The sequence below is a fragment of the Sceloporus occidentalis genome, unplaced genomic scaffold (assembly GCF_023333645.1).
Source record: "Sceloporus occidentalis isolate IW3139 unplaced genomic scaffold, rSceOcc1.0.p SCAF_77, whole genome shotgun sequence".
Lineage (NCBI taxonomy): Eukaryota > Metazoa > Chordata > Lepidosauria > Squamata > Phrynosomatidae > Sceloporus > Sceloporus occidentalis.
In genome coordinates, this window is record NW_028317057.1 from 2,293,758 (window position 1) to 2,307,174 (window position 13,417).

A 13,417-nucleotide genomic window follows, 5' to 3' on the forward strand; every position below is an offset into this window, starting at 1 on the left:
TTTCTCTCCCTTTTCTACCTACCTATCCCTTTTTGTCTCTTTTCTTTCTAAAGTTGTCCTCTTTATCTCCCCATTCTTTCTCTCTTTTACTTTTCTCTTTATCCCTTCTTTTTTAATGACTTTGTCATTATTTCTCCTTTCCTTTAGCTTATCTTTCCCATTTCTCTTTATCTCTTCTATTTCCTCCCCCCTTTCTACTTATCTCTCATCCTCTTTCTGTTTATCTCTCATCATCCCTCTTTATCTCTACTTCTTCTGATTATTTCTCTTCCTTCTCATTATCTCTCTCTCTCCATTTTCTTACTATCTACTCTATCGCTCCCCTTTCTCCATATCTTCCCCCTTTTCCCAGCTCTCTTCTTTATCCATATTCAGGCTGTTTAGCCTTGGGGCGTAGAATTCCGCAGGCAAACCGTCAGAGGCAGGGGCTTGGTGGGGTCGCTTGACTTTTCAATAGTAGTGTAGCAGGCCGCATCATGATAGAGTTGATCTGTAGGTGAGTAAGTGTGTGTGTGTGTTAGTTGGAGAGGTACTTAGCTTCACATTTCCCCATCGAGTCCAGAAGGTGCTAATCCAAAGAATCTGAATTATCCTGAACCACTGCCCATATCAAAGATGGCCGCCAGGTTGCCCGGTTGACGCATGCGTCACGTTAATATCTAGGGAAAGGGGCGTGGTCAGTCGGCTCCCGTGTTGTGTCATCCGTTCAGAAGTGTATTCGTGCGGAGTTTCGATTAGTGTTGGTTGAACTGATTGTTTAGGTGACCGCAGCAACCTAGTCCCGAATTTTAGCTATAACGAGTACCCCCCCCCCGTTCTCCCGGCACCCTCTGGTTCTGTCCCCCATTCCGGACATGGCGTCTACGGACGATGTGTCCGACTTTCTGCGCCAGAACCGTGACATTGCTGCCTGGGTAGAGACTATTCGAGGAGAATGCGAATCGGACAAACTGTGGCGGCACCGCAGGGAGTTCATACTGCGGAATATTAACGACTTCTGCGGCAATGGAGAGCAACCACCCCCAGTGGAGAGTAATCACCGGGGCCTGGACCGACTGCTCGCCTACTCTATGGTGTGGGCCAACCATGTGTTCACAGGTTGCCGGTAAGCAGAGTACACGGCTAGCTCTGGGTGTATAGGGAGTGTGCGGTCCCTGCTGTGTGTGTACGCACTATATCTCGTGTCCGGCCCCGTGTAATGGAAACATAACACGGAGGGCATGCGGGCCTCTTCCTGATCCACTGGGTTAGTAGGTTAACGCGTGAAAGGCCTTTAGATTATGCGTGTGACTGGCTAGAGAAGCCCGTTGGGGGGGTTGGTTCATTGGCGGTTAATGATTCGATGAGTGGTGGGCTGCCATTCATTGGAAGTTATATACAACAATGTGTATGTTTGTTAAGAGATTTCTTTTTCGGTACAATATGGGGGGGGGGGTAACTGCAGTGATATACGGGTGTTGGACATACAGACGTTTTGATTGGAGTGCAGTAGAAGAGAAACTGGGAAAGGAGTCTGCTGCCCCGTAGATCTTACAGTTTAACTGGATTCCTCCTCCTAGCTCTGTTCCTGCTGATTGTAGGGACATTGCATTGGTTGCTATAGTAACAAGGCCACTTTTAAAACTGCACTTTTCTATCTGTACTCGCCAGTCTTTGCGTATAATGCTCTTATTATTCCATTTGTCTCGGTTTCTTAATCTGCTGTTAGTATGACAGAAGCGATGCGTTTAACATCTTTTGTTTTTATTTCCTTTTAAATAAAGATTACATCCCTCCTAATTTACTCTAGAGGCCTCATTTCTAATCATGGTATATATTGCTCGTGCTGATTTCTCAATATCCAACTCTAAATGTATATGGGGTTCTTTGTAATGTGGTTTTCCTACGTATTTCCTTTTTTTATGGAAACGTTAGGCTATCACACATGCAGTTGGATGCTGCTCCTGTAGGTTTAACTCCCAGGGATTTCAAAGTGAGCTCTGGTTTTGTTGCTTTAAATGGGAGCTCTGCAGTGCAAATGCAGGAAATGTACTTAAGTATGCTTCCTGCTTTCAGTCGAGTCAGTCGGGGAGAGTTAGCCTAACTCCAGTAACAAACTCATGTTTTCAACTATTTGCATGGAAAAAATTAACCAGCAGCCATGCAAAAGGAATGCGATATGCATAGTTTTCAGTAACTGTTAACACTATCACTTCTGAGCTGTGGCTTTATGGGTGATTTATGAATGTCCAAGGCAGTTCTAACACCACATGTTTTATTTTCTTCCAGATATCCCCAACCTGTAATGGACAAGATCCTTAAAATGGCAGAAAATATTAAAGTGACCGATGCACCCATTCACACAACTCGAGATGAACTGGTTTCCAAGGTGAAGAAAAGAGGGATTACCAATAGCCATGGTTAGCAGCAAGTAGATAAGAATCCATAGAGCTTTACATTTCTAAAGTTTGTAATGTGAATTCAAACAATTATTTTGTGATATCGTATTTAACCACCTTGCATTGCCTCTTTTGTTCGTAAATATATTTGTAAATTTGTTGTTTTTTTGCCCACAAATGTCAACATAAAGATTATTGAAGTTTAATAGGTTACGTTGTGAAATCTTTTTATTTTTATTATTATTATTATGGCAACAAATAGATCATGTTTATAAACTAGTTTTATTATTATTATTATCCTTTATTTATATAGCGCCAACAGTTTACGCAGCGCTTAATACAATACATACATTCAAGGGATATGACAAGACAAGAATTGACAGACTAAGACAAACCGATACATTTGGTGGAGAGAGCCCTGCTCGCAAGCTTACAATCTAGAGGATTTTGACTAATAAACTTTTGCTTATTTAATGGCGATAGTTTTACAGTCTGTGAAATATGATTTGTTTTCATTTGTTTTACAGAAGGGGTAGCGGAGCCTCTTAAGAAGCACAAACTGTCAGATGTTACAGGAGTATCAGATAGCTCTCACAATAAGACGGCACAAGATGAAAACCAACTACATTGTGCCTCTGGTTATTCGTCATGGAGAGGCTCTGAGGCCCTGGGCCCATCTACTAGTGCAGGCCAAAGAACCGGTGCAAACCCAGGCTACGATGAAACATCCGGTTATAGCCAACCTGTGTCTGCTTCCAAAGCTTATCCTGCTTATGGCTCTAGTGTTCCAGCTGAAGCCGGATACGAATCTGCCGCTCCTCAGGAGAGGAATAGTAATGCTACGTCTAAGGGCCACTCACAGACGAGTGTGGGTTCTGGTAAAGCTCAACGTAGACTGACCATGGATGACACCAAAGAAAGGCAGTCATTCTTCAACAGACTATACAAGACTGTGGCTTGGAAGCTGGTGTCTGCCGGAGGCTTTAATGCCAACCTAAACCATTCCGAACTGCTTACATCGTGCATTGAATCTTTAAAGTCCACGCTGGATATTTCATTTGCTCCCTTAAAAGAATTGGCAGACTTACCACAAACTTTAACATCTCAGGAAAACATAGTGTGTGAGCTGAGGTGCAAAGGAGTTTATTTAGGAATGGGTTGTGGGAAAACAAAGGACAACGCAGAATCAGTAGCGTCCAGAGAAGCCATTAAACTGTTTCTCAAGAAGAAAGTTGTTGTTAAAATAAGCAAAAGGAAATACAAGGGACGTGAAGTGGAAGATTTGGTACTACTGGATGAGGAGTCCCGATCTGTGAACTTGCCCCCAGCTTTGAAGAACCCTTTGGACCTTATATAAGAAAGTTCTTTAGTTTTTAAGAACCAAGCAAAACCTTGAATGCTTTATACTTTGCATATTAAAAGTTACATGTTTCCACAGGTTTTGTATTCTCAGTTTTAATAGGGGAAATTTCACCTATTTAAGCATTTGTATATTTCAGAACTGAGATCTGTGACACTGGATTGCCTTAAATAATGGAATTTCTCTGTTTTTATACAAAGTTGTATGATTTTAGTATTTTTTTTTTTTTTTTACTGATTAAGGTTTGAAATTCAGTCCAAAAAAAGTTGGGTACTGTTGGCTAAGTTTGGTTTAGTACTGCATTAAATGTGCAGTCATTAACTTTGTAACAAATTAATAGCTGGGAATAATGCTGCTTACACAATTTACAAAAAAGGTTATTTTAGCCAGCAACACTGCCTCAAATGTAAACTGTATTTTCTGATCGTCCAGTATTCAACAACTTGGTCTTTGCATAGTGTAGCAGCTGCAATTACAGCGAGTGGACTGCCCCATATAAATTCTTTATAAAGAGGTGGTGTAAAGTTTGTGAATTAATGCATAACAGCAATAATTTCTTACATTGTTCCAAGTTTTTGTTTTTTTTTTCTTGCTTTTTGTACAATTGGTTGAGAAATGGTGGTCTCATACTGGATCCAGTAAAGATATTACTTGAAAAATATTGTATTATATCGAGTGCGTTTTATTTCATTGGTTACAGATCCATTCTGAGCAAAGCACACAGAGTGCTCTCAAAAACTGCGTTTGGTTTCATTGCACAGTAAACCTGCATTCTGCCGGCCCACAAAAAACATTAAAATTCATATATTGGCTAAAAATAGCTTTACAGTAGATATGTAAAAGAGAACAATCGCTTGAATATAAATAATGTACGGTTCCGTTTTAATTTCAGCACGTTTCTGTATAATGTTCTCAGGCGTTGACTCCTGGATGGTTTTTCAGGTTAGGATGCCATTAGTACGTAATCGCTGATGCGTGCGCCCAGACCCACGTCATTCTGACTAACTGGTTCATTTTTGAGCTTAGGATGTCATGAAAAGGGACTGTGACATAATTGAAATTAATTTCTCAAGAATACTGCAGTGCTAACAAGCTACCCCTTAGAATTGGATGAAAGTGTAACAATCATCTAAGGCTATAAATGCATTTAAAGTGCTCCCAGTGGAAAAATATTTTTCAACTCGAGCATAAAATACAGCACTGTATACAGTAATGTACGTTAGCATTGACAAAAGCCTGGTTTTATCTCTCTTGGTTATAATAAACTTCCTTTAGTTGCACAATACGGGGTGCCATTGTTAGTCGTGATATTTATTATGTGCCGCTGTATTATTTCCCACAGCCTGTATGATAAGGGGTCAGAGTGGTTGTCTACGGAGCTACAGGAGATACAAGGCTAATATATATATATATATATATATATATATATAATATGCATAAAAAGCTGTGTATTATCCAGGTGCCAACTAGTGTATGACTGCTATGGTACTTGCATATTATCTGGGCACCAACGATATATGATAGAAGTGGCACCTCGATATTACACAAGTACCAAAAATCCTATTGTATCTAGCCCAATAAGACATTTTAAAAATACCCTTGACATCCCCTATGTTACCTAAAATTTTTTTTATTAAAATAGAAATATACAAAAAGATATACCTTGAGGGGAAGCCAAACTAGCCTGAGTGGTACTGCTGAACATAATGGGGTTTTTTTTCTGCAGTTGCTTATTTTGTGCCCAAGAAAAGCAACATATGCAGTGTTTGTGTTAAAAACACAAAAGGAATAGTTATCACAAAATTTCGAACAGATTGAAGATAAAATGGCTGCCTGAAGTGTGTCAAAATGACCCTAGTAAAATACCCTTTTAGTAACATACACCTCTAGGAGCCCCACCGTACCATGTTTGAAAACAGTAATGGGCAACTGATGGGTAATATCTGCCCTGTAATGGACAATTTAAAATATTTTGGGCCATTGGCTGTAGCTGGGTAGTTTTTTGGTTTTTTTTGCCATACAAAATAATGTTTTACATTTATAAGCTTCAAAAGGAAGCCCTACTTGGGCTGGGAGAAAAAAAAGATATATCATTTGTGTGGGTACTTTGAGTAAGAGGACATAACGGGTGAACAGAAAATATTTGCTCGAATATATGACAAGGTTTCTTCAGAGCAAATGCTCTTACCCCTCGTCTTATATTCAAGGTTGTCTTATAGTCAGACCTCTTTTAAGGTCCGATTATAAGACTAAGTTCCAGATTCCCCCGCAGTGCTGTAGGAGACCTAGATCCTACTCTCTTCTCACACACAACCTCTGCTACTGCCAGGGCTTCTATGACAGAGCGCTGGGATGACATGACCTTCTGGTGCTCCACCATGCAAGTACCGTGCACCAGCGGACGTTGTCTGCGTGTATCCTGCAGACGGCCACCAGCTGCCAGAGAGGAGAATGCCAGCAGCTCTTCGGCGGACCTGGATCCTACTCTCTGGCAGCCGGTGAACGTCTGTGCAATGAGTGCAGACAACCTCCACTGCTGCTTGGCGCTTCCACCTGGGCTTCTATGATGGAGCACCGGTGTGATATGACCTTCCAGTGCTCAGTCAGAGAAGCCCCGACGGAAGGTGTTCATCGGCTGCCCACACTAGACACCAGGGAGTCCAAAGCACAGGCCTCAAGTCTAGGGACACATCGGTAAGTCGGGGGGTGGCATATAGGGGGGATATAAGGCATAACTGGGGGCAGGTTGGCAAATAAAAGGAAATAAAAATAAATGCATTTTTCTCAATCATAGTCTTTATTAAATATGAAAGAAATATGAAAAAAAGCCCCTGCCCTTAAGAGGTTATATAATGAGGAGATAAACAAAAGGTATCGCTGAACGTATTGTTATTTGGATGAAATGTGTCCAAAAGAGTTAAACTAGATATCACCAAAACAATCAAACCGACTGTAAAAGCACAAGCCATAGTATTATAATATGTTATTTCTGCGTAACACCAAAAAAGGCTAAGCAGTCAACTTGCTATTTTTTTTCCTTGAAGCGCAATGTCCCCCAATCTTCTGGAGCTGCAATCTTTACGAGGGGATATGCAGCCCCTTCAAGGCTGAAACCTAGGGAGGGCTCTAGGGCTCCCTAACCCAAGGAGGGGACCCATTGAAGTCTTCAAAGGAGAAGCGGTGGCCAAAAAGCCCAGGACCTGGGTCCACCGTCTTATTTTCAGTGCAAATCCATATTATTGAAATATATATGTAAAAAAAACTACAAAAAAAAAAAATATATCACACGTGCCGGACTCCAGTTTCCTTGATAGCCCGTTTCGCATGTGCCCTGCTGGAGTGTGCTGACGGCAAGCATACCATGCAGGCACACTGGTTAGCAGCAGCCTGGGCGGGAAAAGATGCCAAATGTATTTAGAGAGTTCTTTGGACGCAAAACAAAGTATTATACAGAGCTATGGAATATGATGGCGCTATATAAAACAATAAATATTATTATACAAGCATATGCTATAGGGGATCAGTAATTACCGTACATCCCAGGCTCCCGATTTAAAAACCCCCATTAAAAATGACAATCTTTTGTTTCATGTTGTTGATATTTGGCATTTATGGGGGAAATTATTACTTTTTCATTATGTGTTTGGGTGTAGACTAGGTATCTATGAATGGCTTAACTTGCCCTGAAAGAAATATATAGAATTCTACAGGTAGTGTACAAGACGCTTTTATGGTTGTCATAATACTAAAACATTATAAAATATCATCATTTATATCCGGGCTTACCAAATTCACGCCTGTAGGAAGAAAAAAAAGGCATTGACTGATGTCCCTGTAACTACTACTACTACTACCCTACGTGATTGTACCCCTCACAAAGTCAGCAATGAGCTGTGAAGAAATACATGATCTGGGCTCAGAGACTTTGATTCATCGCAAGTCTCACATACACACAACACGCTCACCACGTACCATCCCCAAGCGTCTGTTAAAAGGAAGTGTCGCTGCCGGCATTTAAATTCACCGGGTTTTACTATCATACCATAGACGTGAAATGCACCATTTCCTATGACTGGCTGCCTGTCTACCCGCTAGTGATGTCCGGATCATGAACGAATCGTTCATTTGATCCGGTTCTTTTTAGTGATCCGGATGAGTCGGTTCACTAGACTGAACGATTCGTTTGTAACGGTTCAGTCTGTGAATCATGCAGCTGTAACCTGATCCTAGAGCTGTGAGTCATCTGCAGAGCACTCAGACACAGACTCTGGGGTCAGGTTACAGCTCATTAATTCACACAGGAACGATGACTCTTAGAGTCAGAGAGTCGTTCAAAGAGTCGAATGATCCGAAGAGTCGAATGATCCGAAGAGTCGAATGATCCGAAGAGTCGAATGATTCGAATCTTACAGGGATCCGGATCTTACAAGGATCCGAATCTTACAGAGATTCGAATCATTCAGAGAATATCACTGATACCATACTTTTATAAATAAATACATTAATAATGTTCACACTGCCCCCAGGATTTAGATTCCCCTGAGTTTGCCCCCCCTTTACCTATAACTGCACCTACAGTTAACTTTATTAAATTAATTAAATTAACCCTCAGTCATCAGCATAAAATTAACCCTTATACCCCATCAACCATAACTGCCCCTGAAATTAACCGTAAAGATCCCATTAACCATAACGGCCCCTGAAATTAACCCTAAAGACCCCATTAACCATAACGGCCCCAGAAATTAACCCTAAATACTCCATTAACCATAACTGCCCCTAAATTAATTGCATGTACTCCAGATAAATTACCTAATAAATTGGTATGGTTGATGGGGTCTTTAGTGTTAATTTGGGGGCAGTTATGCTTAATGGGGTGTTTAGGGATAATTTAGGGGCAGTTATGCTTAATGGGGTCTTTAGTGTTAATTTAGGGGCAGTTATGCTTAATGAGGTGTTTAGGGTTAATTTGGGGGCAGTTATGCTTAATGGGTCTTTAGTGTTAATTTAGGGGCAGTTATGCTTAATGAGGTGTTTAGGGTTAATTTGGGGGTAGTTATGCTTAATGGGGTCTTTAGTGTTAATTTAGGGGCAGTTATGCTTAATGAGGTGTTTAGGGTTAATTTGGGGGCAGTTATGCTTAATGGGGTCTTTAGTGTTAATTTAGGGGCATTTATGCTTAATGAGGTGTTTAGGGTTAATTTGGGGGCAGTTATGGTTAATGGGGTGTTAAGGGTTAATTTTAGGGGCAGTCATGGTTGATGGGGTGTTAAGGGTTAATTTTAGGGGCAGACATGGTTGATGGGGTGTTTAGGGTTAATTTAATGGTGAGGGTTAATTTAATTAATTTAATAAAGTTAACTTAAGGTGCAGTTGCAGGTAAAGGGGAATGTAAATCCTGGGGACTCTCTGCCTTCATTGACATCACTGGAGGCAGGGGGGAGGATTCATAATGAAAGGGGCGGGGCCAATCGTTAGTGTGCCTGCACGGAGTTACTGGAAAACAGTAACTCCGTGCAGACACACTGAGTGATCCGAAGATCCGGATCATGAATCGGATCATTTCAGTGAACGAATCGAAATGATCCGATTCACTTTAATGATCCGAACTTCCCATCACTACTACCCGCTAGCACCTCTATCCTCCTTACTTCCTCCCAGCGCTGCAGGGACGGCCTTGGCGATAAGGGCGGGGTCAATTTTTGCATATTTTATTTTCCCATAATCCAATGCTGTTTTTCCATATAGTGTTGATGTAGCTAAGTGAGCGCATTGGTACACCAGCCGTTGGATGCAGCGGTAACGTTCCGCGCGTTGCTTAGTAAAAATTTGCTGTGAACTGTTATAGTCACGGTTTGGCATACACGTTTCCTCGCTGTTACTTATAACGCGTCCCAGGCCGGGAGGTATATAAACATCTCATGAAGGCGGAGTTATCGTCTTGCATTCTGAAGACCTGAAGTCTAGGCCACGCACTGAGGACGTCTGTTTCTCACTCCACCCACACGCCTAGGGGAAAGTCCCCGGACCTCGGGCAGAGAGTGCCGCGTGCACATGAGCGCGCAATAATCCTACCCTAAATCCCATATACTTCCGCCAAGAAGCTCTCAGCCGAGCGGTTTGGGCCAGGGCCGGGACCTCTCGTCAGTCTCCATAGTGACTCAGGTAGCGCTGTAGAAATACCGCGTGAACAGAACGGGGCTCATTCTCAGAATGCATTCTTTTATCATTACACGTACAAAACTTAATTGTTTTGTTAAATAATGCAACAATAAAGGTATCATCATGAAGCAGATGAATGATGACACTGCATCATGCTATAAAGCTATAATCATGTTAATAGCACAGTTGTGTTTATATGGACTATTTTGTAAGCAATGTGTACCTGAATAACAAATGAAAACGAGGGGTTCCTTTTCAGCAAGATGCACACCTAATGAGGGCCACCACCATAGGCACATGAAGGCATATAACAGCCATACCTGGGTATCTCAGGCTACCAGGTGCTCGCCCTCTTCAGAGGGAGGGGCTAGCTGCAAGTAGCATTAAAAGGGTTGCTAGTGGGAGGAGAATCAGCTAAATGCCACTCCCCTGCTCTAGAGTTACCCAGGTATGCAGCGCTTAACCTGGAGACTCAGGGTCGAACCTGAAGAGGTCCTAAGTATGAGGATAACTGAGTGGTCTCTCACTTTTCATGCGATTTCCCCTTGGAAATGCATGGAGGGATTATTCAGAATTCTCGAATATGCCTATGATATACCATAGAGCAGCTCTACCTATGGAAAAAAAACAGCTCTTTGGAAGGAGGTCAATGTCTATATGAAAGGGGCAAGTTGGCAAGTGTTTCGGTGCTACAGCAGGTGGCATTATTAGGAGTAGCAATGCAAACTAAAGCAGTCCATAAACTGACCCATAAGGTCCTGGCGCTGCCATTAACTCTATCCTGGCTCTGATTTATTCCCGCCCTTGAACGTTTATAAAATATATTTTTTCAACCCCTTAAGGACCAGGCTGTGTTTTACCTTTTGTACCATTGGGACCGAGGCTGTTTTAACACTTTTGCGGTGTTCGTGTTTAGATGTAATTTTCTCCTCACTCATTTAGTGAACCCACACAAATTATATGTTGTTTTTTTACCATTGTTTTAATCATATTATCTAATTTTCCATAAAAAAAATAATAAAATATGATGAAAAATTTAAAAAAACCCCACATTTTCTGACTTTTACCCCAAAAATCTTTTACTCATCCAAAAAAGTTAATGAAAAAACCTACTAAATATATTCTACTATTTGTCCTGAGTTTAGAAATACCCAATGTTTTTATGTTTTTTTGCTTTTTTATGCACGTTATGGAGCATTAAGTACAAGTAGCGTTTTGCTATTTCAAAACCATTTTTTCCAAATCTGGTAATTCTTCCCCCCCCATGTGCCATTTCGGGTATCTTTGAAGGCGGCCAACAAAATTTACCCCATCAAATCATATATTTTTGAAAACTAGACACCCCAAGGTATTTCAAATGCTAGAATTTGAACTCTTTCCATGCACTAATTCTACCACCAGACTTTGTCAAACTTTGTGGTAGTAATTTATTTAACACTTTCAAACAACACCCCAATATGTGTTCAGCAACATCTCCTGAGCGCAGTGATACCCCCCATACGTGGGTTTGTGGGGTTGTTTGGGAGGTAAAACGCCACATTTAGGAAGTGCACATTTTTTAACTTGGAACTTTTACATCTGGTCATTCTGCCCCCATGTCCTAATAGGACCATCTTTGAAGCCGGCTAATTCAATTTACCCCATCATACCATATATTTTTGAAAACTAGACACCCCAAGGTATTTCAAATGCTAGTATTTTAACCCTTTCTACGCATGAGATTCTACCACCAGCCTTTGCCACACTTTGTGGTAGTATTTTTTTAGTATTTTTTTTTTACACATTTTACATTGTACTTTGGGTATAAATTTATAGCTCCAGGTATACGTCACTATCAAACAACACCCTAATATGTGTTCAACAACATCTCTCGAGTACAGTCATACCACCCATGTATGGATTTGACTGCGCTTCTGGGTTAAAAGGCCACAGTTGGGAAGTGCGCTTTTTTTTTCCCCCCTATTTTGGTCAGTCTGTGCCTATGCCCTATCTTTGAGCCCGGCCACTCCAATTTACCCCATCAAACCATTCATTTTTTTTAATTAGACACCCCTTGGGTATTTGAAATGCTTTTATTAAAATTTTTCCATGTCAGGATTTTTGGGAAGATATAGCGCTAATTTTAGCACTTGCTCATATTAATAAACTTTATTTTTTTATTTTATTCTTTTTGGACTTTTTTTTTACATTTTGCTGGAACTGGATAGTTCTTCTGATGCATAATAATTTTTAAATGTTACCATGTTTTTTTTAAGCTTTTTCTTTTTTTCTTCATTTTTTTTTTAATTTTTTTAAATATTTTACTAATCACATAGTGATTAGAAAGCTGGGCTCCATTGACTTGTATGGTTGAATGTAGTACCTGTATTCAACCTGCACGTGGAGCCAGAGTTCTCTAGAGGGTCTGGAGACCATCTAGCGAACTTTTTCAACTTTATTATTTTTTTTACCGGGCCGCAGCCATCTTGCGGATGGCCAAGATCACTAGCAGTGGCGGCTGTGACCGCTCTCCATCCTGGGGTAAGTGTTTGGTGTCGCTGAATGCCTCCTGATCGAGGCATTCCAGCGACACCATTGAAGTTTAGGGGAGGGGCCAGACATGGCCCATGATGCCGATCTCGGTGTTGCTGAACGCCTCGACATCGAGGCATTACAGCAACAACATTTACGCTCAAGATTATTCTGTTATTTTAGTTTGCTCTGTTGCTTAGAAGTTTTTTTTTTAACAGAGAGCTTAACATTGGGTATACTACATACCTACAGTTTCTCCTATCAGTATACCTATCTATATTTGTTATATATGGCTGTGTGTTGAGTTATATTTGAGGGGACAGTAAATTTACACATTGTAGCAGAGTGTCATTTCTTCAGTGTTTTCACATGAAAAGATAAAATATTTACAAACATGTGAGGGGTGTACTCACTTTTGTGAGATACTGTATATGCGAGACCTGAATATTAAGCAGAATTCTGTAACTTCTCAATGTCATAGGACGTGGTTCATTTGCAATTGTATGCAATTTTTCATACATTGATATTTCAATATATATCATATCATTTAAATTCTGATAAAAGCTTCTTAATGTGTTTATAGTAAACTGTACAAGTATTGGATGTTCTTTGACAATATCTTCGTTGTGAGCTTTCACCTACACTTTCCTGGAAGAAACACGCTTACACACTTGGATATGCTCTATTAATAAAAATGAACCCTGAATATATTTTGGGTGGCCTAGTACCATTTTTCACACTAAAGGCATCTGCTAAACCAAAACCGTTAAGTGAAAAAATAACTAACATAACAATATCTAATAAAAAAATGCAAAGACATTACTGAGAGAGCCGTACATCAGGGATGTCATCCTCTCTTACCCACCAACGTGCAGCCAGAAAGTACCAATTGAGGTCAGCATGTAAGATTGAGCTTGTTTTATTTGCCGATTAGGCCTTTCTTGTGGCAGGCGATGCACTATGAATCCGAGCATTGCTCAACAAACATTTTATTAGTATATTTTCC

General features: G+C 40.7%; 1 protein-coding gene and 1 non-coding gene across 2 annotated transcripts; both read left to right on the top strand.

The window, feature by feature from the left end:
• The first annotated feature begins 854 nt into the window (after window positions 1-854).
• Window positions 855-3,735, top strand: LOC149285557 (protein CDKN2AIP homolog B-like). Its single transcript, XM_089495214.1, has 3 exons — window positions 855-1,105; window positions 2,269-2,399; window positions 2,906-3,735. Exons 1-3 carry the CDS (start codon window positions 855-857, stop codon window positions 3,733-3,735), a joined length of 1,212 nt encoding a protein of 403 aa, XP_089351340.1.
• A 5,944-nt stretch (window positions 3,736-9,679) lies between these two features.
• Window positions 9,680-9,956, top strand: LOC149285558 (RNase MRP). The gene has a single exon (XR_016277760.1).
• Window positions 9,957-13,417: the final 3,461 nt, after the last annotated feature.

Excerpts from the sequence above, each read along its gene's own strand:
- LOC149285557 (XM_089495214.1), top strand. The coding sequence starts at position 855 with ATGGCGTCTACGGACGATGTGTCCGACTTTCTGCGCCAGAACCGTGAC. Across the intron at positions 1,106-2,268 it reads CATGTGTTCACAGGTTGCCG|ATATCCCCAACCTGTAATGG; the intron begins GTAAGCAGAGTA and ends ATTTTCTTCCAG. Across the intron at positions 2,400-2,905 it reads AGGGATTACCAATAGCCATG|AAGGGGTAGCGGAGCCTCTT; the intron begins GTTAGCAGCAAG and ends TTTGTTTTACAG.